The following is a 27,026-nucleotide window of genomic DNA, read 5'->3' as shown; positions in this document are numbered from 1 at the left end:
CCTTCGTTTTTAGGCGCTGTGCGTTTGGGTGATAAAAAATTTAGGATGACTTGAGAGATAGGTCGCGATTTGGTTGAATTCGCGCACGTTTTGGTTATAGTGCGGTACCGCTTATAGTGCGGATTTTTGCGGCTCCCGCGACATACGTTATAAGCGGTCTACACTGTACTACGAACCCTGGTGAGTGCAATAAGAGAATCAGTTTTTTGATGCGCTGCTTGAAATTAATTTTACGGCTCATTAAGCGGCAAGGAACTATTTCGAAAGCCCATTTCAAACATCAAAGTTTAACAAGCAGTAAACTAGGTGCTAAGCTTCAGAAACAGGGTTTTTAGAAGATTCTTTCCCCCGCGTGATCGCCGTGCAGAGGTGCTGCAGGTACGTACAAAGAACATAGTGTCTGTAGCATGTATGTGCAGTACTGGTCAAAATTCGCACTTTTGCGCTCATATACCCCACCCCATCAACCCCGGTCGGATACTGCATACTTTGGCTACAGCGGACTTTTTTCCGGATTAAGAGGGTCCTTTGTAATGAGTGTAGACTGTATACTTCACTGCCCCAGGGATTCACACCATTAAGGCTTCATTCTCGATCCCACTCTACGCGTAGGGTTGCGTGCATGTGTGTGTGTACATGCAACCTCGAGCAGCAAAAGTCAGACGTGGTTAGTGCAGTTGACTTGGGTACCAGGTTGGCAGTCAGCTTCTCCATTAGCAAGCTGCGACCCTGTCTACACATTCTGGCCGGAAGGCTCATTCGAAGCTGGCCTGAAGTTTGCTGGGTGGTCTTTTGGCACCACTGAGAAGAGACAGCGGACTTTGTAACACAACCACGTACTGTTTTTAATCCGTACAACCTGCGCCAGTAATTGAGAAATCTCGCAACTACAGTTGAGCTGTGGATCGCAATTTTTCCCCAAAGAGCAGCCTCAGCACAATGTGCACGGTCCAACGATGCACAGATCACCACAGCCATCGTTGCACTTGCTTTTCTCCTCCATTCCAATGTCCCTATTGTCAGCGACAAAAGAAAGTTCGACTGTTTTGCACTGGACATAGCGTTGTCCCAACTTCCGCAAACTTTATCTTGCCTTTGTCAAGAACGTTACCCTCTCTTTATCAAGAGGCCTTTTTCAAGGTCAGGGAAAGCATACGGAAGTGTTTGCACCCAAGCCTACCGGATAACAGGCATCGCAGGCGAGCTTCTCCCGACATAGCAGCTATCTACGCCTTTTCAGGTCAGCAGACGTGCCCCTCAGGTACAACAACAACGACAGGGAAACGTGTTGACGCATTCTATGTTCTTAACGCGCGAGTAAACAAACACTGAAGAAGTTTGATGACCTCTGGTGCATTCATTATACAGTGAAACCTCGATATGATGAACCTTTTTAAATAAAATTTGTGATTTGTGATAAAATTTCCTTCATTTCCCAAACTTTGCCCAGATGAAAACCACACATCTTTCTTAGTAATGTGAGGAAGTAATTTCGGACACTTTCAATTTGCCAAAGTCCAGGCACATTGCTCGGACATGCCACACACTGTGTTGATTAACAAGAGCTAACAAAAACACGGGCCAAGGTGAACTATCATATCCACGTCCTTTCATGGAGAAATGTTACTGGCAAAGAAAGGTACAGAGTGATTCCATGGAGACAACAAACGTGTGGACACGCACATTTTTCGTTTTTCCCCATATTTTTTATGACTTATGCGCAAGCCAGAGAATAGCGTAAAACCGCAATCCGTTTTGCTCTAGCATGCATACTTCGCGAGAAAAAAATTTGCAAAGGTGGTGCGGGTGACGCGCAATTTCTGACGATTGCAGATTTTTTCGAACTTCGGGGCTTTGCGCACGGCAAGGTTTGATCGTTCCGGCTAAAATTTCTTTGAAAACAAAAACTACACCAAATTGACAAAGAGGTCAAAACGGATTTTGCGTTCTGCCATGAACAAGAAAATTAGAAAAAAAATTATGGAACTGCGCCAGACGCCAGATTGTCGTCAAATTTGATGCCCCCTATCTTCGTATCTGTAATTGTGACCAACTTGTCAGTGATAGATAATGTCGACCAGATATTTGCAAACACGACCCTGAAATATCGCTTGTCTAGAAAAAATATAAATATATCCTCAAAAAAAGATTGCAGTGCTTCTTTTAAAAATGCACAACTTTAAAACTCAAAACAACAACAACAACAACAACAAAACAACAATCCCATCTTAATTTTCTTCAAGGTTACAGAAAGGAGACCCCCATGAGGGTCAACAATACTGCCGAAAAACATGCTGCATCATTTTGTTTTACCGAAGTTAGAAGTGGCTGAATTCACGCATTCGATACGTGTCTCTGCGCCATGTGATCCGCAACTCCGGTTGCTTTTCTGGCTTTGTGCTTTGATGAAAAGGTGTCTCTTCGCATTCTGCGGCTTCACCAGGTACTTTTCAGCCTTTGTCGTCCTTCTAAAAAAAGAAATCCACGTTTTCAACTTTTTTTACTTGTGACGTCTCACTCGATGACCGCTAGGACACCTGTGGCGCAGATGCGCCAAAAACCGTGTCCTTGAGGCATAACGTTTCTTTTAGCAAAAACAAAACAAAGAGTTTTCTTGGTGTGACGGCTGCCATAACTGACCCAGTGCCAGGTGGGTGCAACGGAGAGGGTGGTAACACTAGAGTGAAAAAATTAGCAGTGGCTTAGATCAGCTGTGCCAGGATATAAGTAGCGTGAGCACAGGTTCAGCTGGTTGTTCTTCGCCTGCCTGGTTGTCTCATCATCATCATCACCAGCCTATCTACACCCACTGCAAGGCAAAGGCCTCTCCCATTAATCTCCAATTACCCCGGTCCTGTGCTAACTGCGACCAATTTATCCCCGCAAACTTCTTGATCTCATCTGCCCATCTAACTTTCTGCCGCCCCCTGCAACGCTTGCCTTCTCTAGGGATCCACTCTGTTACCCTTAATGACCAACGGTTATCTTGCCTTCGCATTACATGCCCTGCCCACGTCCATTTCTTCTTCTTAACTTCTACTAATATGTCCTTAACACGCGTTTGTTCCCTGACCCACTCCGTTCTCTTCTTGTCCCTTAATGTTACACCTATCATCTTCCGCTCCATTGGCCGCTGAGTCGTTCTCAATTTAAGCTGAACCCTCTTAGTGAGCCTCCAAGTTTCTGCCCCGTAGGTGAGTACCGGTAACATGCAGCTGTCATACAATTTCTTCTTCAGGGACAATGGTAGGCTGCCATTCATTATCTGAGAATGTTTGCCGTATGCACACCAACCCATTCTGATCCTTCTAATTATCTCTGTCTCATGGTTGGGATCCGGGGTCATAACTTGGCCTAAGTAGATATATTCGCTCACCACTTCCACTGCTTCGCCACCTATCTCAAACCGCTGTGCTGTCCTGAGGTTATTGATCATTACTTTGGTTTTCTGCATATTAAGGGGGGACAAGGCTTTCAAAATCAACTTTTTTATTTCTGAGTGGATTTTGATGAAAATTGGCACAGCAACTGGAAATGCTTCTGTGATAACACCATAAAAATTTCAAGATAATATTTTGATAACTTTTTTATTTATTAAATTTTCTTTCTGTTCCGCTTGTACCGAGCTTGAGCGACTTATAAAACACGATAGAAAACTTGTTCGAAGTGCTTTGCATTCCCAAATGAATGGGCGAGGTCGTGACAGTTTTAGAATTTTTTTTTTACAAAACAATATTTTTTAGTTTTCATTTTTTTAGAGGTTAATGTGCAACAGGCATGTCGACTGTGAACGACTATTTGAATAAAAAAGTCACAAAAAACAAATCTGGAAAACCAAAAGTGTCACGACCTGAACTGTTCATCAAGGAATGTAATGCAAGAAACGGAATCAAAATAGACCCAGTGGTCACGAAGAAATCCCTGGTACAAGCGACATAGGTGGCAAAAAAAACTGTTTTGAGAAAACGGCTTCCGAAGTTGCAACATAGGTTTCACTTATCAAAAGTCGCCACGGTTGCAGCCTTTCATGTCCTTTTGAACATGGGGCTTCTGGAAGGCCTTGCCTTGAAATTGGAGTGCCTTATACAGCCTTTCTCTTTCCAGAAAACATCATTTTCAGCTCCTCCGTGAAGAGTACATACCCCCTTTGCAAACCAAACGGAGGGGAAGATGGGTTTCAATGGGCTTTCAATGCAAAGTAGGTTAGCGGGTTGGCTGTATCGCAGTGGACAACCTCCTTTTGCAGTGTTGTCACCATGGCAACAAGTTAAGCATTTTTTTTACTTAAATTTGAACATTTTTGGCTTTTTTTATGCTTTATCTTACCTGGCACAGCAACTTAGTACTCATACGTGCAGGTGTTCATTGCCAAAAGTTTGCATACCACAAGGATGAAAATGAGCTACTTTGAAGCTTGGTAGAGTATTCTGCATAACTCCCAACTTCAATGCAAGAGCATATTTTTTTACTACTTTTGACATTCAAGGCATCCAATATTTCTCGCAGCACAGCCAGTATGCCCTAAGCAATGGTATCAATAATTTCCCTAAAAAAATCACTGTTAAATGCTGCCACAGTAACGTACATTTTTAACGCAGAGAGCATATTTTTATTCCTATATTACTAACTCAAACCTGTTTGTATGAAAATTACAAGTGCACAGGAATAAAAAACGTAGCGCAAGAAAGGCGATATGACTCGCGCGCATCGCAGCGCACGCTTACCGCGACATATCGTACTTTGATTATCCCTGATATGGCTTGTCAGGTCACTTTTAATATTAAATCTAACGTCGCAGGCATTAATTACAACTACTGGCATTCAATCGTAACCGGTTGCCCAGTCATGTGATGCTCCAATGCGCGTCGGCTATGCCGTGCGCGCCGCAGCGTTTGACGCGTCGACCGTTTCTTTCTCAAGGCTAGCGAGCCCACAGTCAAAACACAGCAATAACTAAGCGTGTAAACATCGCAAATCCGACTAAAAGTTCACGTCACGAACCGCTATCGCAAGCGCGCACACCGCGTCACCCTCCAAGGTCTGGCGACGGTAGAGTCACGCGCACCACGAAGCGTTCGATGACCTCCGCCTTTCGAGCCACACAACTTCCCGTAATCTGGCTCGTTATCTCTGGCATTCCCATCGCGATAACGTGCGTGTTGAATACCACAGATTGAACAGAAACTCGGCCGAGCGAAGCGGCGAAAATGAACTCCATCCGCTCGCTACGCAGCTCAGGCGGCCGCCATCTTGCGTTGCGCCCACGACATCCAATCAGGAGACCGGAGGACCAATAGCGCTTCAGCATCTATTTCTAGTTTCGTTTGTGCGTCGTTTCTTTTCTGCCGTTTGTGCGTTTGTGAATGAACGAAGATACAAGAGACGAGCGGAACCGGAAAGACGATCGCTCGGCCGATCTAACCATATCAAAATGGCCGCGCCCGGTGGCACCGTTGCGGAGATAGAGCGCTCCGAAAATTGCCGTTTTTTCGCCCTTTTGCGCTGATAGTTTGTCACCGCGCCTGACAAAAGTATTTTTTTATGCCACTTTGCGACGCTTTTCAGCGTAAAAACTTTGCAGGCGCACAGAATAGGAAACATAGAAGCCGAATATGTGGGTTTCAAAAAAACGATGATTTGGTCATTTTTCCGAAGTTGAAAGCCGCGTCCCCCCTTAATTTTCAAGCCCACGGTTCTACTCTGTTTGTCCAGTGCGGAAAGCATGGTTTGCAATTCGTCCCCCGAGTTACTTAGCAAGGCAACGTCATCAGCAAATCTGAGGTTACTGAGGTATTCTCCTTACCTTACCTAACCCTTACTCCCACCTGTTCCCAATCCAACGTTCTGAATACTTCTTGTAAGCATGCTTGGAATAACATTGGAGAGATTGTGTCTCCTTGTCTGACACCCTTCCTTATAGGCATTTTACTGCTCTCCCTATGGAGGATGATGGTAGCTGTGGACCCATTGTAGATATCCTCTAGTATTCTTGCATAATGCTCATCTACCCCCTGGTTCCGTAATGCCTGAATGACTGCTAGGGTTTCGACCGAGTCAAATGCTTTCTCATAGTCTATGAAGGCTATGTATAGGGGTTCAGTACACTCAGCGCACTTTTCTATCACCTGATTGATCGTGTGAATATGGTCCATTGTTGAATAACCTTTACGGAACCCTGCTTGTTCTTTAGGTTGACTGAAATCTAAGGTTGCAGAGATTCGGTTAACGATTACCTTGGTAAATACCTTGTAGACGACTGACAGTAAGCTGATCGGTCTGTAATTTTTCAAGTCCTTCATGTCACCTTTCTTATGGATTAGGATGATGTTCGCGTTCTTCCAAGATTCCGGTACACTTGCAGTCATTAGGCATTGCGTATACAGGTTTGCCAGTTTTTCAAGTCCAATTTCTCCGACATCCTTCAAGAGGTCTGCTGTTATCGGATCCTCACCAGGTGCTTTGCCCCCCTTCATTTCTTTCTCGTTCGGCATTATCCTGTATGTCCCGGCTACTGTACAGATCCCCATAGAACTCCTCGGCTACTGTGACTATTTTATCCCTATTTGTGATGACATTGCCTTGCTTGTCTTTAAGGGGGCTCACTGGTCTTAAACCAGAAAAGTTTATTTTTGCGGTTATGATGATGAAAATTGGGGGGCATATGTAGTTTTTCATTCTGATTGTAGATATAAAATTTGTTTTCGAGTAAAAAGATTATATTAAGATTTATTTGGATTTTTATATTCGATTTTTTGACAGCCTTTGTAAAAAAACTGCTGAAGGGATGCAGCTAAACAAGGGTACCATTATTGTTCTATCTGGTCTGTAGCAGAAGTTACAACCGTTTAAAATTTGGGGTTGGAAGGGAAAACCGGTTTTTCTGGTTGCCACCTTGGAAGCCCAAATTTCAAACGGTTGTAACTTCTGCAACAGACCAGATAGAACGATAATGGTACCCTTGTTTAGCTGCATCCCTTCAGCAGTTTTTTTACAAAGGCTGTCAAAAAATCGAATATAAAAATCCAAATAAATCTTAATATAATCTTTTTACTAGTGGTGTGCGAATATTCGAAACTTCGAATATTCGATTCGAATTTTTCGGTATTCGATTCGATTCGAACGGCACTTTTATTGTTCGAAATATTCGAACCATCCAAAACTAAAAAAAAAATATTCAGGACGTGTCTCAACAGCAAAGTCGCGAAGCATATACACGGCGAACGATACGTGCTTTCGCAGACTGTATCGGTGTTTATTCGTGGTTACAGTGGAATCTCGATTATACGATTCTGGGTGATACGAATTTCCGAAAAGTTTCGGCGAAATTGCATTGTTTGCAATGTGAAAAATTTCGGCTGTACGAACGGACCTGCGCGGCCCGGCGGGTACGAACGAGCAGGCGAGGCCACCCAACTGCCGATCGAGCAAGTGATGGCTCTCTCTCCCCTGTTTGTCACTCTTTCTCCAGAAATGGCCGGGCTGTTGTTTTCTGCTCGCGAAAACGCGCCGCGCACGCCCCACGCGCGCTGACACCGCCGCGAAACCGGCGAAACCACCCGCACGCTGCGCGCGGCGCGGCCGGCGGCGGCAACATGGCGTCGGCTCCGGCCGTGAAGTGGCGCGGGAACTGGAGCGCCCGCTTGTAACCACTCTTTAAAATAAGGCTCAAGGGAGACACGAAGTTGCTTGTGCGGTAAAGGAGCTGATAATGCATGCGAAAACGGTACTATAAAACATCATCCCCACTGCTAGTGAAAGCGCCTATGAAATATTTGTGGGGGTGCTAAGCCTAACCATCTCCGGCGGAGCCAAGCCGGCTGTCTCGATCGCTTCGCAAGTCGTCAGGCTCCTCCATTCTGCCGCGCGCGTCGTGCGTCATTTTCTGACCGAGGTAGGCGCGGGCGCGAAATCGTCGATGCGGGCGTGAAAATACAGCGTGCGCAAAGCCGAGGTGAGCAATATCGCGTGCAAAAACGCACCATGCGGTTCACGCTTGACTGTTGCGGCGTGTAGCGAGCTTGGGCCACTTGGGCATCGCGAGTGAGGAGATGAGCGCGATGCTTTCCGTGCTCCAGAAAGGACTGCTTTGCGACATGGGGGTTAAAAAAAGCAGAAAAAATCAAGAATTTCCTGACGCGAAAGCAAGAAAAGAAATAAACGAAAACTTTTTTCAGCGCTCACTTTCTTGGTCTGTGTTGGTTCATACGAATTTCGGATGATACGAATATTTTTCGCGGTCCCGCAAGATTAGTATCATCGAGATTTTACTGTATCAGCGCGCGGTAATGTGTACGGATGCCTACCACTAGTGTCTCAAGTGAGTGGCTGTTTTCGGTATCTGGTAGAGTCGTGACGAGCAGGAGCTCACTGCTCCCGGAACATGTTGAGCAGTTAACCTTTCTTCATGATAACATTTAAGTGAGTGCAGACCTTAACCTGTTGAGTGCAATGGTACTGTGCAATTCCTAATTTTACTTTATGGGATTTGTTGTGCAGTTTTTGTGTTTCTAGATGGTGAAAACTTTAATTTTACAAAAAACAATAAGTATTCGTATTCGAAAAATATTCGAAAAATATTCGATTCGATTCGAACTTTGTTTTCATTATTCGTATTCGCTTCGAAATTAAAAAATTGATATTCGCACACCCCTACTTTTTACTCGAAAACAAATTTTATATCTACAATCAGAATGAAAAACTACATATGCCCCCCAATTTTCATCATCATAACCGCAAAAATAAACTTTTCTGGTTTAAGACCAGTGAGCTGTTCCCGAGATAATTAGAGATAATTAGCCATTTTTGATAGAACAATACACAAAAGAATGTTGGTTGTAAAACTGTAATATTTATATTTTCCAATACTCTGAACCCTTGTGAGTGCAATAATCGAAGTGGTTTTTCGATGCATCGCTTGGAACTAATTTTACAGGTCATTAAGCTTTGGTGGCACCAGCAGCAAGGAACCATTTTGAGTGCCCATTTCAAAAAGTTATGAGCTGTAAAATTACTTACTAGCGATGCAGCAAAAAACTGCTTCGATTATTGCACTCACAAGGGTTGCAGAGTATTGGAAAATATAAAGATTACAGTTTTACAACCAACATTCTTTTGTCCATTGTTCCATCAAAAATGGCTAATTATCTCTTATTACCTCTGAACTGATTGACCAGCTGGAAAAATAATGGCGTATTCGAAATCAGTGGGAAAAAAGCAGCAAGACTGGCAAGTTTCACAAAGTTAGCTTGAATATTACAAGTTGTTTTAAGACCAGTGTCCCCCCTTAAAAGAAAGTTGGTGTCCTCTGTTCGTCTGTTTGAATGTGAGAACATCCAAGTTGTAACGAAAATGTTAATTTTGTGGTTATGATCATGTCTTCTGTGAGGCTTAAAAAGAAATGAAATGGCTTTGAGTCTCAGCCACGTCATCCAGCAAATTACCAGGTGCTCGCGTTATTTCACTTTAGTCGGGCCAAAAAGCTCACGCCTACAACCTTTTCTGTCGGTTTACTCGTGCCGTGACCGGAACTCTGTCATAACTAAATTGTACAGCGGGATTTTTGCATGCTATATGCTGGTAAATGCCGGTGTTTTTCAACATCGAAATCAACTGCCAAAAGCAAATGGGTCTGACTGTACAAGGAAATGTGAGAAAATTGTGCAGCACTCCTTTTTAGGAAGATTTTAACGTTTCGTTCAGTGGGCAGTCACGGTGGAGAACACATTGGGACATTTTTGTTTTTGATGTGTACAGTGGAATCTTGATGATACAATTCTGGGCGATGCGAATTTTGGGATGATTCGAATTTCTGAGGAGGTCCGGCGAATTTACATTGCCTGCAATGGGAAAAATTTCGGCTGTTACGAATGGACCTGCGTGGGCCGGCGGATGATACAAATGAGTCGGCGAGGCGGCCGACTGCCGAGGGAGCAAGAGACGGCGACGTAAGGCTCTCTGTTGCTCTTTCTCCGGGAACAGCTGGGCTGTTGTTTCTTGCTCGCGAAGATGGTTGGTGTACCCAACGGGTGCGCCGACACTGCCACAAAACCGGCCGCAAAGTGGTGCGGGGCGCTCGAGCTGCCGCTTCTAACCGCTCTTTAAAAGGCCACTCAAAGCACACACAAAGTTGCTTGTGTGGTAAAGGAGCTGATAATGTGGGCGAAAATGGCACTATAAAACATCATCCGCGCCGCTAATGAAAGCGCCCATGAAATATCTGCCGGGGTGGTAAGCCTACCGTATAAACCGGATTATAGGTCGAGTAGGAATATAGGTCGACCCCCTACCTTGAGGTGGGAAAAGTTGACAAAAAAAAATACCTCGGCACAGAACGCACACACAATGTCTGTACAGTAGAATCTCGATGATACGAATCTCGCGGGACCGCGAAAAATATTCGTATCATCCGAAATTCGTATGAACCAACACAGACCAAAAAATTGAGCGCTGAAAAAAGTTTTCGTTTATTTCTTTTCTTACTTTCGCGTGAACAAATCCGTGATTTTTTCTGCTTTTTTTAAACCCCCACGTCACAAAGCAGTCCTCTCTGGCGTGCGTAACGCTTCGCCTAGCTTCGCGCTTGTCTCCTCACTCCCGGTGTCCAAGCTCACTACACGCCGCAACAGTCAAGCGTGAACCGCATGGTGCGTTTTTGCATGCGATTCGCACGCCTCGGCTTTGCGCGAGCTGTATTTTCACGGCCACATATTACGATTTCGCGCCCGCGGTATCTCCTACCTCGGTCCGAAAAAGACGCTGACGACTTGCGAAACACTCGAGACAGCCCGCTGGCTCCGCCCGAGATGTTTAGGCTTAGCGCTCCGGCAGATATTTTATGGGCGCTTTCACTAGCGGCGCGGATGGTGTTTTATAGTACCGTTTTTGCCAACGTTATCAGCTCCTTTACTGCACAAGAAACTTCGTGTCTGCCTTGAGCAGCATTTTAAAGAGCGGCTAGAAGCAGTCGCTCAAGCGGCCGTGCCACTTCGCGGCCGAAGCCGCCGCCATGTTGCCGCCGCAGGCCGCGGCGCGCGCAGCGTGCGAGAGGCTTCGCGGCGCGCATGGGGCGTGCGGGGCGCGTTTTCGCGAGCAGAAAACAACAGCCCGGCCGTTTCTGGAGGAAAAAGAGTGACAAATGGGGGGAGAGAGCCGTCACTTGCTTGTTCGGCAGTCGGGCGCCTCGCCGGCTCGTTCGTATCATCCGCCGGGCCGCGCAGGTCCGTTCGTAACAGCCGAAATTTTTCCCATTGCAAACAATGCAATTTTGCCGGGACTTTTCAGAAATTCGTATCATCCCGAAATTCGTATCACCCAGAATCGTATCATCGAGATTCTACTGTATTTATTTTCGACGCCCGTCAGTCATTGCCACTCACTATGCCTGCCGAAGTCACTCGTCCGAGCTCTCAGAGTCGTCCGAGGATGACTGCTTCTCACTGTCATCTTCAGTGCCATCGAGCATGTTGCTGATGGAGCACTTCCTAAACGCTCGTGCAACCATGTCGTCGGGCAGCGACTGCCAAGAGAAGGACACCCAGCTTGACACGGTCACGAGGGATGGTCTTCGCAGCCGGCTTGTATGGGTCTTTTCGTTGTCGCCGGCTATCCACTGATTGTACAGTTCGCGGAGGCGGTCCACGGATGGCTTCCGCTGTAACCGGGCGCGATCGTGAGCGAAGTTCCCGGACGAAGTCCGCCACTTTGTTCTCCAACTCGGGGTGCACCGCTTGACGTCCACGGAACGATCTGTTCCGGGGGTTGCACGCACACAGCTTAGCTTCCTGGCTCCGCCAGTACCGCCGCTTCATTCCGAAACGCCAAACTGGCGTTGCGCTGCCATATTCCCCCCATTCTGCTCAGCGACTCAATCGCCTTCAGCTTAAACGCCACGGTGAACTGGCGTCGACTGCCGCAACTCACCTAGGAACAGACACGTACAGAGATGTACGCACACACACACAATAGACGAGTAAAAGACGAAAAACTAGAGAAAAGCGAAAAGCAAATAAAGGCCTGATAGTGCGAGAGAGCAGTCCGACACAAAGGGTGATGGCGAAGACTATGCCTAGGCATTGTTGCCAGACAACCATTTACATTCTGCCAACGACCGCTATATAAGACGAGGGGTGACTTTTGTGAGGAGTTTTTTGGAAAAAAAAAAACTCGACCTGTATAGCTGTTTATACGGTAAGCATCTCCCGCAGAGCCAGTTGGCTGTCTCGACTGCTTCGAAACTGCCGCCATGAGTTGCGCACCTCTGCATTGGCGCAAGTTGTCAGGTTCCTCACAATGCTGCGTGCATCATTTCCTGACCGAGGCAGCAGCTGCCGTGGGCGCGGAATCATCAACGCGGGCGTGAAAAAAATCGCATGCACACGGATCGCGGGCAAAAACGCCCCATGCGGTTCACGCCTTGTTGACTGTTGCGGCGTGTAGTGAGCTTGGGCATTGAGAGTGAGGAGACGAGTGCGAAGTTTTAGGTGCTCCAAAAAGGACTGCTCAGTGACATGGAGGTTAAAAAAAAAAAGCAGAAAAACACCACTAATTTCTTCACGCAAAAGTAAGAAAAGAATTAAGCGAAAACTTGTTTTTGCGCTTATTTTTTTTTGCCTGTTTTATACGAATTTTGGATGATACGAATATTTCTCGCGGTAACGCAAGATTCGTATCATCGAGATTCTACTGTACCTACGAAGACGCAAGCAACCCTGAACCCCAGGCGCAAACCCCGCTCTTCCTCTACATGCCCAGCCCCATCTACTAGTTTGCTTGGAGCAATCATCCCATTCTTTTGAACAACTGCTAAAACAATGCCAATGTTTAGCCTCGGTAGCCTAGGGTCACGGGTTTTCAGCAAGCAGCCCGGGTTCGATCCCCAGCTATGCAAAATTTCTCCAAGAACATGGGATTTTTTTTCTTTACTCGCAAGTGTTCTCCCAGCTCAATTGTGCACCTTGTTATCGCAAATAAGGGTGGTTTGTTACTTTTTGTGTCGGTTTAGGGGTTGTGCATGGCATATCAACTCGTTCAACTAACACGCAGCATTGCCCTGGAAGCGCCGGGCTTGTTCCCATCTCGGAACGAAATATTGAAGTATTCTCGACCCGGCGGCCGCGATGCAGTTGATGCCATGCTGCTGCATGCACAGGGTGGCCAACCATTTCAACACGCACGCTACTCCCCTTGGGGAAGAATTTCAGCCTGCCAGCACAATCGACATTCCATCTTTGCGACGGACAGAAATGCCATGCCGCTCTCGCACTGACGTTCGAGTCGATTCAAGCGTCACGACCTTTCAAGAAGAGAGCCGGATCCACCCCTCACCTGCGCCAGGTCGTCCTTGCCAGTCTGGGCGGCGTAGTGCAGGGCGGTCTCCCCCACGCGGTCCTGCAAGTGGAGCCTGGCACTGCCGGCCGCGGCCAGCTGCTTGACCACCTGGTGGCAGTCCAGCTGCTCGTAGCGCGCCTCCCCGCTGCTCTGGTCGCACAGCTGGCCCCCGTGGCTCAGCACCGCCAGGTGCAGCGCTGTGCGCCCTGGAGCAGCGCAGCAGGGGAGGGGAAGTGTTCACTCCACGTCCCACGCGGGGTCCACAGAAATTCCATGAGTCCCAACCACGAGGCAGAGATAATTAGAAGGATAAGAATGGGGTGGAGTGCATTCGGCAGGCATTCTCAGATAATGAATGGCAGCCTACCATTGCCCCTGAAGAAGAAAGTGTATGACAGCTGCATCTTACCGGTACTCACCTACGGGGCAGAGGCTAGGAGGCTCACTTAGAGGGTTCCACTTAAACTGAGGACGACTCGGCAGGCAATGGAGCGGAAAATGATAGGTGTAACATTACGGGACAAGAAGAGAGCGGAGTGGGTCAGGGAACAAACACATGTTAAGGACATATTAGTAGAGATTAAGAAGAAGAAATGGACGTGGGCAGGGCATGTAATGCGAAGGCAAGATAACCGTTGGTCATTAAGGGTAACAGAGTGGATCCCTAGATAAGGCAAGCGTTGCAGCGGGCTGCACAAAGTTAGATGGGCAGATGAGATCAAGAAGTTTGCGGGGATAAATTGGTCGCAGTTGGCACAGGACCGGGGTAATTGGATATTACCGTATTTACTCGCGTAATCCTCGCACTCGCGTAATCCTCGCACCCCTAATGTGAGCCACCAAAACTTGGATTTTTTGGTTCCTCGCATAATCCTCGCACCCCCAACATTGCAGCGGCGAAAGTTGCCTGCTCGCGAAACCCGCATGGTGCACGCAGGTGCACGCGCCCTCCCCCGCCGCCTCTCCGTTCGGCGGAGAGCGCTGCGTATCCAAGGCCATCCAGGCGCCCTAACAACCTGCATGGCTACTCCCTAACAGGCGCCCTAATACGCTACTCACACTGTCCTTGAGCCGGTTTCGTGCATGTTTCGCGTGCGCGCAACTAGATGGTGTTCGCGCAGCCCGCTGTTGTGTCGTCGTGTCGCCGTCGTGGTCCCGTCGTTGAGCGGCAGCAGTCAGTGAGTCACTCGCGTCACTGGTGGATAGCTTGCTGCCATTTTGAGAACTTTTTGATCTCTTTGTTTTGTGCTTGGTGCCGCTTCGCCATGGGGAAGAACGCCAGCTACAATGCTGCTTTCAAATCGAAAGCGAAAGAGTACGCGATCGAACACGGCAATTGTGCCGCGGGCAGGCACTTCGGCGTCACCGACTTCAGCGTGCGTTACTGGAGTAGGGCACGCACATACGACGACGAGATAGGGCGCGCGCCAGAAAGCAAAGGCCGCAATTTCATGATCGCCGACGGAAGACTGTTTACGTTGTAAATACTAAAATAAAAAGAAATAGCTGCTGTTGGCAACACTGAGCTTACATATACAAATAACGACCGCTACATTTAGCGGGATTGGCATAAGGCAAATTGGCAACACTGTGCACCGGATTTTTTTTTTTTTCCCCCCGCATAATTCTTGCACCCTTAACTTTGCAATGACTTTTCCGAAAAAAAAAAGTGCGAGGATTATGTGAGTAAATACGGTAATGGGAGAGGCCTTTGCCCTGCAGTGGGCGTACATAGGCTGGTAGTGGTGGTGATGATGATACAAGACGTCAGCTACCAGACTGTCAGAGAACATTTCTTGTCCACGTACAGTTTTGAGTTCAAATCCCATGCCCATTCAAGCTCCTGTGGACTGTGACCTACTCAGCTGTGGGGCACATTACAGCTAGGGTTGCCACCTGGGCGGTTTTTGACCGGCCCAACTGGTTTTTAAACAGGGAGCCAGTTGCCAGTCCATATTTAAAACCGGCCATCATTTGCCGATTTTTTGTCCATCGTGCTGCGATTATGATCCTTTTGGAGCTTTATAAACGTCAATTCAGCAACTACAACGATAATCATGTGCCAACAAGCTGCGCAAAGGCATGTGAGCAAAGAAAATATGTAACGTGTTTAGATACACTGTCACTTTCTGCAGAAATTTTATGTTGATTTCTCACTGGAAAACGGTACAATAACCAGCATTGCATGGGAAAAAAAAAACATGTGGCATCTGTTTTTTTAGGGGGGACACTGGTTTTGAAGACATTTTTGTTATTTTTGAACCAATATCCTTGAAATTTGCACATTAAGTGTGTTTTAACATCCTGAGCACAAATATGCAGTCAGTTTTTATCTATATAGTCCAAGTTCAGAGTTCTGCAACATGTTTTGTCATTGCATTTTGGACAATTTTAATTATCTGCTTATGATATACAGTTAAACCTCGATGTAACGAAGTCGGTAAAATTCGTAATTTACTTCGTTACATTGAAATTTCGCTACATTGAAATTCGCGGTTTTAATGAAGTGTTCATCCCGTGAAGCATTTCCTGCAAAAGAAAACGTGGCGCGCATACACGGCTGGCGCATTGTTTCTGTTTCTGTCGGTGCTTAATCGTCTACGCGGGCATTAGAGTGAACCGCATGGAGCGTTTCCTCCCCTCAAAAACGCGCCCCGCAAGCCACAGGCGCGCTGACGCAGCCGCGGAGACAACCCGCGCGATGTGAGTATCTCCAGCGAGCGCTTCCGCTCGCTGAAACGCAACTCGAGGGTCAAACGAGAGGGGCATGCGAGAAAAAAAAAAAAAGCGGATAACGTGGGCGAAATTTTCACTGTAAAGCGTCATACGCTCCGCTTATGAAAGCGCCAGTCGAATATCCTCGGCATCCCCGAGCGCTTCGAAGCTCCCGCCATAGGGTGCGCGCCTCCCCAATCGCAGACGCGGGTGTAAAAAAAAAAACGCGCGCACAAGGCTCATAAAGCTTCACAAATGCTTGATGGAACGATGAAACCCAACGAGCATGAGCGAACTCGAACGAAGGGCAAAGCGGCGGGGGCGGCGGCCCCGCAAGAGGCGATTAGGCTTACCACAGCGGAGGATGTTTGGTGGGCGCTTTCATAAGAGGCGCGCATGACGTTTTACTATGGTTTTACGGTGAAAATTTCGCCCACGTTATACGTTTTTTTTTTTTCTCGCGTGCCCCTCTCGTTTGCCCATTGAGTTGCGTTTCAGCGAGCGGTTATAAGCGGTCGCTGCAGCTACCCCACATCGCGCGGGTGGTCTGCGCGACTGTGTCAGCGCGCATATGGCTTGCGGGGCGCGTTTTTGCGGTGAGAAAACGCCCCATGCCGTTCACGCTGATGCCCGCGTAGACAATTAGGCTCCGACAGAAACAGTGCGCCACCCGTGTATGCACGCCACACAGTTTTTAAGCAAGGGGCTCGCTCAGACTCCGCGGCTCGCTGCATCCGCGGCATCGGGCGGCCCGTGTTGCCGTTTGCGTTTTATTGAGATCCCATTTCGGCGCTTGCGTCTCCCAAAATATACCTCTACAACTTAAATTTCGTGCCTAGTTCTCCGTGAAACTTCGTTACATTGAAATTTCGGCAAACGGGACTTCGTTACACAGAGGGTAAAAATACATGGTGTGCATACACTTGAAGTTACGAAAAATTCCGTGGTTCGTTACATCGAGGGTTTCGTTACATTGAAGTTCGTTACATCGAGGTTTAACTGTACTTGAATAATTTTTGTTCAACTGTAACAAGTGCAATTATACTACAGCAGTAATTTTATCACTGTTTCTGCAATTGCTCTGAACTTATCAAATGTCAGGTCACCAATTATCAATGTTTTCGCAAAACAAAATGCATAAAAAATTGTACTAGCACAAAGAAATATATTTTTGTGCTTTTATTGCACTGTTCAGTTCTTAAGCTTTCAAAAGCAGCAAGAACGACGCAAATCTGACCAGTACATCCCAAGATATTGCACCCGACAGTTGACCTCGTGGGAAAAAAACTGGTTTTGAAAAAACAAGGCACAAAGTTCGGAAATGCAGGGGAAAATGGCCATTTAGCCAACTTCAAATGATGATAGCTTTGTAAATACTTATGGTACAGCTATGATATTTTGCAGGTACATTCTTTGGGACCTATAGACTGCAAATAAAACTAATACAGAAAATTGATTTTTTTGGCAAATTTTTCGTCCTCAAGACCAGTGTCCTATTACCCCCTCCCGAGCTGGAGGGCCGGTTTTCTTTTGGCGGAAAGGTGGCAACCCTAATTACAGCGCAAACGTTGATGACTAAGAATAAGAGAGAACACTGCTAATGTGTAGTTAACTGCCCACATTGCATCACTGAAAGTGCTTCAATGCTTCCTGCGTTCGTTAAAAAAAGCTTCACTTGTGGTGGGAATGGAACTGGAGCAAGTTACCAAAGGCTCCTTCTTTCAGAAGGCAGAAGCGTGTAATCCATCCCCGTGGCACCTTCAAGGGGCCACGGGAGTTAAACTTTAATTGAAAAATTACAAAAAGCTCATTAAAAAAAAGCTAATTAAACTTTGGTTGCACCAGTGGCAAGGAACCAATTCGAGCGCCCATTTCAAACAGCAAAGGCTAATAAGCTGTAAAATTAGTTCCAAGCTGTGCATCAAAAACCGATTCTCTTAGTGCATTCACCTGTGTTCCTATTAGCATTGGAAAATGTAATAATTACAATTTTATGGCTAACACTGTTTTGTCTATTGTTCCTCCCAAAATGGTTAACAACCTCTAATTATCTTGGGAACTAATTGACTTACTCAAAAAATAACGCCACATTTGAAATCAGTGGGGGAAAAGCATTAAGAGTGACAAGTTTTGCAGAGTTCACTTATTAAAAATGAAAAGAAATAGTTTTACGAGTACCTCGGCTGTCCTGTGCGTAGACGGGCGAGGGCTGCGGGGGGGCGAGCAGGTGGCCGACGCACAGGTGGCTGCCCCGCTCAGCGGCCAGGTGCAGCGGGGTGGCCCCCTCCCGGTCGGGGATCCCTCGGTCGGCGCCCACCTCGCACAAATAGCCCACCAGCAGGGGGAGGCGCCGCTGGCACGCGTAGTGCAGGGCCGTCTGCCGCGGGGGGAAGAAGGGGACCAGGGAGGAATCTAGTCACGTGCACGAGTTACAAATGGCGGTAGCGCATATACCGTGTCGCTCCAGTGACGTTAACATGCGCACATTTTGAAAGACGGCTGCGCCTAGTGCGTGACATTATCCCCTTCTTCCCACCAAGCTTGTTTCTCATTGCTGCACTTGTTTATTCATAAGCACATTCAGCCAAAGACAAGTCACGGAAATGCCCCCGCGTCACATTCACACTACCCACAATACCGCATTCTGTGCGTGACACGGATGAGATACAGGGACAACTTTCATTGTCGTTCTTAAGTTTTACCCGAGTACAGTATCTACGCAAGCCATGCTTTAATGAGCGTGCTGTCACGTAGCGTGCCGAAGCAATCCATATCATTGTTCAAAGACTATTTAAGGCTGTTTCATTCATGCGAGCGCATAGCCCTTCAGATATTTACTTGTCAGGGCATTTTCTAAAGCCTTCCCACAGACAAACAAGAAAGAAACGCTGGTTTTCAGCAGCGAAAGGAAGCCATGTTGCAAGCCCGGCGAAGTCAGCTGCTGTATAGTGGCCCCCGTGGGACCTACAGTTGAGACACTTTTCCCTATGGTATACATCAGCGTGAAACTCAACATGGTGGCACAGTAGGCAATCCCATCCCACACTGCACACCAGCCTTTAATGAACTGCTAATGGACCCATATGATAACCACCCAGACGAACTAGGCAGTGGCCACATTGTGATGAGATCCAATAAACACAAGCTAAAGCGTGCCGAAGCAATCACATATCATTGCTCAAAGACTATTTAAAGCTGTTTCATTCATGTGAAAGCATAGCCCTTCAGATATTTACTTGTCAGGGTATTTTCTAAAGCCTCCCCACAGACAGACAAGAAAGAAACGCACAGTAAACGCAAATTAGGCAGGGCTTATAAGCTTGCCGAACGAGCTATTTGCACTTAAATATAGGGCACATTCTTTCTATATCAGCAAGAATGGTGGGATAAACAGTGGAAGTAACCAATGCTCCTGTAAACATAGAAGTACCGATGCGTACTGCAGTTGGTACTGCGCGCACTATGCTTGGTTTAGATGCACAGGACTGCGGGGCTTTGGGGTTGTCTCATACGGCACTGGCCGATTGAAGCAAGCGATGGTGTCTTACGTGACCATATTTGTCGAGCGAGCACCATGTTTCACGAAATGATTATTTTCTCCGTGAACAAAAACAAGCGAGGTTTAAATACAGTCACAAACAGACCAAAGGCAGAAAACGGCTTGCCACGGTGTGGTGGCACCATCTAGGTTGACTAACAGTAAGCAAGTCTCCGAGCCACACCAAGTTTAGCTGAAAGACCTGTTCTTATGATGTCATTGCAAACGTCGTTCAAGCACGTTATGGCTTGAGAATCAAAATTTGAACTTGTGTTTATTAATTTCGCAGTGAATAAAGCATCGTTTGCTTCCGGACAAGCCCTGGGGGCGCTATAGAACACGAAATCTTTCGAATTAAACAAAATTGGGTTTTGCCTTCATGGCCTACCTTTTACTCCTTCCTTACCGCATCTATTCAAAATCGTTCAATTTGAACAATACTTTGGGAGCACCTTTTCATAGCGTTCCAGGCGCTGCTCGAACAAGTAAAGCTGTTTGGAGTTAGATCAGAAAATGGACTTTCAAATTCAGTTTTGTTTTCATTTTTGCAACGAAAACGTAATTTTTGACACGCGTTTGAATCACCTGGGTGTGGAAAAGGGGTGTGGTCATCGCGCGTCACTGCTACCAACGAAAAATGTGTGCCACTCGTAATTATTCTGCATCAGCGTTTGTTTTTTGTTATAACTGCATGAATGATGAACCAGCAAACGATTTTCAATCGTCAGGTTTGCACTCTGACTAATAATCCCAGAAATTGGCTGGAAATGTCAAGCCAGTGCCTGTTTGCAAAGCTACTTTATGGTTTTAGGCAGTTTTATTGCTTTTGCGCACGTTGTTCTAAGTTGTGTGGTAGTTCTACTTACCCCGGGATCATTCACGAACAGTTTACATCAGTTTCGGTTTCGTTTCTGCATCGCGAAATTCATATTTAGCACTACTATGCAGTCACCCAACTTCAAGGCTACCTGCTATGGCGCCTTGCGCGTCCGTGACTGATCCTCGAACAAAGCATGCTGCTCTTGATTTCACTGAACCCTAACCTGATTTCTGCAAGGGGGCAGACTGATCTTAGAGCTATTTTTTTATTATTCACTAAACAATTTTTATGAAACTGCATAGCATTATGGAGTTTCTTGTGCTGATTTCAAATCTGCAATTACATTTTTTGCAAGATGGTGATCTTTCGAAAAAAAATTAATGATTAATTGCCATCATTTTGGGTCACAATTGCAAAATACCAGATAACAGATACCAGATTGCGCTACCAGATAACATTGTTACTTGCAGAGACCGCAAAATATTTCGCGATAAACTAACCCGTTTTCAAGATACAAATGATACGTCCTAACAGCACATTTACTTCTCGCATTTATAGGTGTGTATTTACTGTGCTCGCAGAATTTATCGCCTATAATGTATTTTCATGTTTTGCTATGCGTGTTCTTTTCGCTTTTTCTTTCTTTATTTCTTGTAATCAGTGTGTACCTTCATTTTGTTGCCATGCTATGAAACTTCCAACTTCGAAGTACGCCCCCCCTTATGTAATGCCTTCGGGCCCTTAAGGTTGAATAAATGAAATGAAATGAAATGAAATAACCACTCCATACAGAACGCCGATTACCACGTGGCTAGGTAGACAGATAACTAAAGAATACAATGTTGGGAGAACTTTTTTTCATTTAGCTTTTTCTGGTCGTTTTACAGCACAATGAGCTTCGCTCCTCCCACAATCTGCCAGAAGTAGCCCGCAGGTGGTGCCATTTGAACACAATAATGATTTTACAAAGCCTCCACTTGAAAAATTTCTTTCCAACAAAGTATTTTCCACACATTTAGGTATTAGAAGCAAAAAAAAAAAAAAAAAATTACAGTTGTACTTTCTCTGGGTGCCGAGATATCCGAGGGCAAAATGCTAGCTTCGCATTGCAAGAAAAAGTGCCGTTTGACCATCGAATTCTGCGGAAACTGAGCTCTGCAGAGCGCACTTTAAAATGCTCCTTCTTTACAGTAAAGTATGGTTTCTTTTGATGAGAACAATTGCAAACGGACAGAAAAATGGCTGTGGATGCTGAAAATGCCATTTTTCAGAAAACGATTTCTTTGACCATTTTTCGCCCCCACAGACCCGTCTGCCCCCTCAAGGTCGCAAAAAAAAAAAAAAAGTTAAGGTTCTACGCCTCAAACTTGTACCTGAGTGTGAGGCGTGCAACATGAGTTGCACGCTACTACAGACTACAATGCACGCCACTACACCGAAATCTTGCTTCCACCAGGCATAGTGGAATCGAAAAGCCGTGGCCTTCCTACGGCCCCCCGCTCACCTGGCCGCGGCTATCCTGCAGGTCCAGCACGCTGAGGCGCTGGTCGCGCTGCAGCCTCTCCACCAGTCGGTACACCAGCTCCAGCTTCTCGCTGGCCACCGCCTCGTGCACGTACCTGCCGACAGGGGGAGGGGGCAGGACACCTCAGGACACCCTCCTCCTCCTTCTCCCCACCAGCCAAACCCTGCTTCAGAGTCCGAGCCGTGCAGGCACCCCTGCTCCACTAAAGCTGGGTGGCAATTGTGTTGGCAACCATAGAGTTTCATACTCATATCTGTCGCGACATTCCTCACCTACTAGGCTTAGCTAGCCATGTGGCTTCTTTTTTGTCTCAAAGCCAAAATCAACAAAAAAGGGTGACATTTTTTTTTTGTTCATTGTGCGCGAAGCTTCTACATAATCACTGACAAATTATTCCTTCTGGAGGTTCAGTTTTATAATAACGAAACAAATTTATTGAACCTTCTAAAGTAATATTGTTAGCCACGGCCAACTTTCCCGCCTGTTCGTGAGCCATGCCAAAGGACAAGTGGAACGTGCCTGCCCGGTACATGGCGGAACGCTCGCTGAAACACGGCTCCTTTAGACGGTGGCGCCAGATTCCCCTCTAGTGTATATTGGCATGAAACTCTATGGTCGGCAACGGCTAAACTTGGCTAAACATTTGCTTTCGATAACCTTGCTTCTCAAATTGGGACACACACTACATTAAATTCACTACACTTGTATTGCTTCTTCTCAACTTTCTGCCAGGCTAGTCCACTTGCCCCGTGCCTGCTTCTCTCTGTCCTTGGAACAGGGGTCAACGGTGGACCGATTGTATTCCAATGTAGAAGTCGCGTTTTTTTTTTTTTCTGAAATTTTCGTTGGTGCGTCTTGACCATGATGTTTGAATGGTAATGGCACAAGGCCAACTAGGACAAAGAGCGCCAAGAAAGTGTTTCGATGAATAGGTGAGAACTAAAATTGGTTAGAAGGAAAACAAATAAAATCAATTAAAGAATATGACTACGACTGGAGTGCGGGAGCCAGGGTGAAGACCAAGAGCGGTTAAAAGATCAACAAGGTGGCGGGTGTATAGGACCAAAGGTAAAACTATGGGTGGTATGAGATGAGCTGTAAGAATTGAACTTCTGACAGAAGCTTAAAGGTGCGCTGAACAGAAGACATAGCATCGTCTCCTAAAAAGTATGACGGGTGTAATGGCATATGTCGTCTGCGCAGTTGTGGGAAGTGTCGTATAATGTCGAGTGCCTTGCATTGAATGAGGATGTGTATCACGGATAGGCCCTCTCCACACCCGCTACACCGGGGTCTTGGAGATCCCGTGAGCAGGTGCGAGTCGTCGGTGCGTCTCATCCACCGGTGCGACTTAGTGTGGAATAAATCCACTTTGTGGTCGCTGCGTGTGGTCAGCGCACATTAAGAGACACAGCTCTGTGGTCTAAATGAATCCGAAGCCCACCGCTACGGTGTTTCTCATAGCCCGTATGTCACTTCAGGATGTTAAACCAAAGAATTTGCAGCTTTTTCTAGTCAAAAACATAATGATAATGGCCTGCGACAACCGCACGCCACTTTCTGCTATGTGCAGCAACTACAATTCAGAATAAATTCAAAGTAACATTAAATTGGGTTGCAAAAACAAAATGCAGCTTATTATACAGGGGTGGAACAGGGTAGATGGGTTTGGGAGCAGTCCTGGGAGCAGGCAAAAATGCCTTTTGTAGCAGGCTTGGAGCAGCCAGAAAGGCATTTTCGGAGCAGCTTAGGAGCAGCCAGAAATGCCATTTTGAACAGATGTAATACCGTTTCCTAATGCCTAATGACCGCAAGTGTACCGGAATCTTGGAAGAACGCGAACATCATCCTAATCCATAAGAAAGGTGACATGAAGGACTTGAAAAATTACAGGCCGATCAGCTTACTGTCAGTCGTCTACAAGGTACTTACCAAGGTAATCGCTAACAGTATTTCTGCAACCTTAGATTTCAGACAGCCTAAAGAACAAGCAGGAAAATACAGTAAATGCAAAGCATATTTTTACAAGCCACAGCAGGTGCCTCGGCACGGCTCTTTAAGGTCATTTTTAGCTCCTAAAGGATCGTGCACCATTGCAAGAAGTATGTCCACTGTAACAATGATCATTTATGCAAGGCACGCACATAAACAACCTTTTGTCAACTACTGGCACTGCTCACAAGTCGTCCAGTGAGTGTGGGTGGGGTAGCTGCTACCCCATGAGAAAGGCATGTTTGCAAATGAGCCCTTTCGGTTTCTTTCCACAGAGTTTCGTACAGATATATACTAGAAAGAAACCTGTTGCCGCCATTGGGTGGCATCGTGGGTGCCGCCATGACAGCTAGAAAAGTTCCTCGCCTACTTGGCTTGGCTTGCCACGTGGCTTCTCGTCATTCTCGAAGTCAAAATCAGCAACAAAGGGTAACAATCCTTTTTGTTCACCTCGCGTGAAGCTTCTAAATAATGCTTGGCAAATAAACCATTTCGAGCTCCACTTTTCTATTCAGTAAAACAACCCCAAATAATCTTTTGCAATTGTGTTGTATTGTTTTTGCTTTGTTTTGTTCTTTTTTCGCAGCCACACGCAACTGTCCAGCCGCTTCATGAGCCGTGCCAACAACAAGTGGAACATTCTTGCCTAATACACGACCGAATGCCCGATTAATGCAGCTCACTGGTACAAGATTTGTTTATCGTATATACGTATATATTGTATCGTATATATATATGAACCAGTGTTGGCGGTAACACGTTACAAGTAACGGCGTTAACAGTAACACGTTACTTTTTTTGGTAACGTAGTAACGTACTCGTTACTTTTCCAGAGAAGTAACGGGTAACGTACTTACGTTACTTATTTTGAGTAACGTGTAACGAAATTACATTACGTTACTTTACTTCGCAGAACTTGGAAAAATTAAATTTTAATTTTTTTTAAGTGCTCCGAACCCACGTGATGTGCAGATCAAGGCCGCCGTGGAGGGCATGGGCGAGATTTGACAGAGAGAACTTTCCCCCGGCAAAAAAAAAAAAAAAAAAAAACAATACGGCCGGAAGCAGAGCGAAGGGGCAAGACGATTAAGGTTGACTACACTGCAAGCAGGCGAACGAAGTTGAAAAAAAGTAAAAAAAAGGTTGCTTGGACCCCTGAAGATTAGTCACGGGAATGTGCCCCTGCTACTGCGATATTCATTTGATAGGAACCCAGTACGGGTGGGTGCGAAAGGGCCTGCAGGACGAGCAAATTTTCGGCAGGAGTTTTCTGAGAGCGAGACTTTTGGGGGGCGTGCCTGCCTGTTAATTTCCGTGCCAACATGTTATAAATCAGCTTCATATACACTTCCGCGTTTTTTCTTGTAACTATTCGGGTGAAACCCTAAAAAAGAGAGGGTAATTAAGTTTCCGCATGGACATATTTTAGCTATGGCCCTTACGCACATATCAAATGTCGAAACAGGAAACAGCAAATGTTTTAGTTCGTGAATGAAAAGTAACGCAACAGTAACGTGCGTTACTTTTTATCAGTAACGGTAATGCGTTCCTTTTATTTGCAAGTAACGAGTAACATATTTAGTTACTTTTTTTCGGTAACGCCTACAACACTGATATGGACCCTAGTACAAGATTTTTTATCGTATATATGTATTTTGTATCAGATATATATATATATATATATATATACAGCTGAACCTCGTTATAAGAGACACTGATGTAAGAGACAAATGGGTATAAGAGACACTATTGACCCACATGGTTGGCTGCCCTATCTTTCCCATTAAATCGACCTCTTTTATAACAGACATCGGATGTAGAAGATTGGTTATAAGGGACAAGTCATCCTTGAACTTTAATCAATAATCTCGCTTGTAACAGACATTTTAACTTCAGACGCAGTGCCACCAGTCACTAATTGCAGTTGCTTCCATCCTGGAAGCACAGGTGAATGACAGAGGCCTGCAGTCACTATTTATTATAACTTCAGCAAACACACAGTGGTTCATTCAGTCAGCTATGAGATGACGATGAGAAGCCCTGCCAATGGAAATGCAACTTACAGAAGTGGTTGAAGCTTACTGCCATCTATTGGATGGAGTGCGATCGCACATGCGGGTTCTCCCACTCGCATAGCTCCCAATCAAGAAGCATCGCAGATGTTGAGTCCTGCAAGCATAATGAATAGCCTGAGCCCACAACAGAAGAAGCTGTGCGCTCTGCCTATTCATCAGGCTTGTGAACTCAACATGTACGATTCATCTTCCACAAACGAGGAAAGAAAAAAAAGCTTGCAGAATCGGTTGTAAAATACAGTGTAAATACAGTCATGAAGCAAACAAGATTCGGAACTGTTTCATAAATTCTGGGGGCCAAACATAAATTAGAATGGATCTTTTGCAACATGCTGTAGCGTTCTTTTGAGCTTATTTTAGTCATATGGTGCCCACATTGAACTAGGGTCTGATTAATAAGTGAAAAAATGGTTTCCTGCTTATAAGAGACATCTGATATAAGAGACAGAAACTGCTCCCCGGTACGTGTCTCTTATAAAGGGGTTCAACTGTGTATATATATATATATATATATATATATATATATATATATATATATATATATATATTGACACTAGTGCAAGATTTCCTTATCGTATATGTGTATCTATTGTATCGTATATTGCATCATATATATATGGACACTACTAGTACAAGATTTCTTTATCGTGTCAACTGGCATGAAACTCTTCCGTTCCCTACAAGCCTCCTCGAAGCGCCCCCTGGGACTCACGTGCGGCCGTTGGCATCGCGCAGCTCGAGCATGCCCTCCTTGCGCAGCTTGGCCACCGAGACCCAGGCGCGGTTGAGCAGGCTCCTGTCCAGCGAGGCGTGGAACTGCTCCCGCAAGGGCCAGCGCTGCTGGTCCTGCCGCGGAGTGCTCGGGGGCCGTATCGACGTCTCCTCGAGCTCGGGCCTGTCCACCAAAAGGAGAAGACATCTTGGCGTCTCGAGAGAACAAAACACCAGAGAGCACCCACTGCATTGGCCTCACGCCACTTGCAACTGCTGTTCCCCAGTAGAGTATAAAAAAACGCACGCACTGCAACCTCAGCT

The 27,026-nt window shown here is 46.0% G+C and overlaps 1 protein-coding gene across 1 annotated transcript in view; it reads right to left on the bottom strand.

Moving 5' to 3' along the window:
• LOC144179543 (uncharacterized) overlaps positions 1 to 27,026 on the bottom strand; it is a 46,421-nt gene that overhangs the window by 7,841 nt on the left and 11,554 nt on the right. The window contains exons 2-5 of the mRNA XM_077707933.1: positions 26,704 to 26,886; positions 21,904 to 22,018; positions 18,220 to 18,418; positions 13,324 to 13,532 (exon numbers count right to left, since the gene is read on the bottom strand). Coding sequence (XP_077564059.1) covers positions 13,324 to 13,532; positions 18,220 to 18,418; positions 21,904 to 22,018; positions 26,704 to 26,886 — 706 coding nt within the window. The remainder of the gene's footprint in view (positions 1 to 13,323; positions 13,533 to 18,219; positions 18,419 to 21,903; positions 22,019 to 26,703; positions 26,887 to 27,026) is intronic.

Source organism: Haemaphysalis longicornis, unplaced genomic scaffold (assembly GCF_048455015.1).
Source record: "Haemaphysalis longicornis isolate Haplotype H1 unplaced genomic scaffold, Haemaphysalis longicornis Haplotype H1 scaffold_4, whole genome shotgun sequence".
NCBI classification, from domain to species: domain Eukaryota; kingdom Metazoa; phylum Arthropoda; class Arachnida; order Ixodida; family Ixodidae; genus Haemaphysalis; species Haemaphysalis longicornis.
The sequence above is the reverse complement of the archived record's forward strand: the minus strand, read 5'-3'. Positions and strand labels throughout refer to the sequence as shown.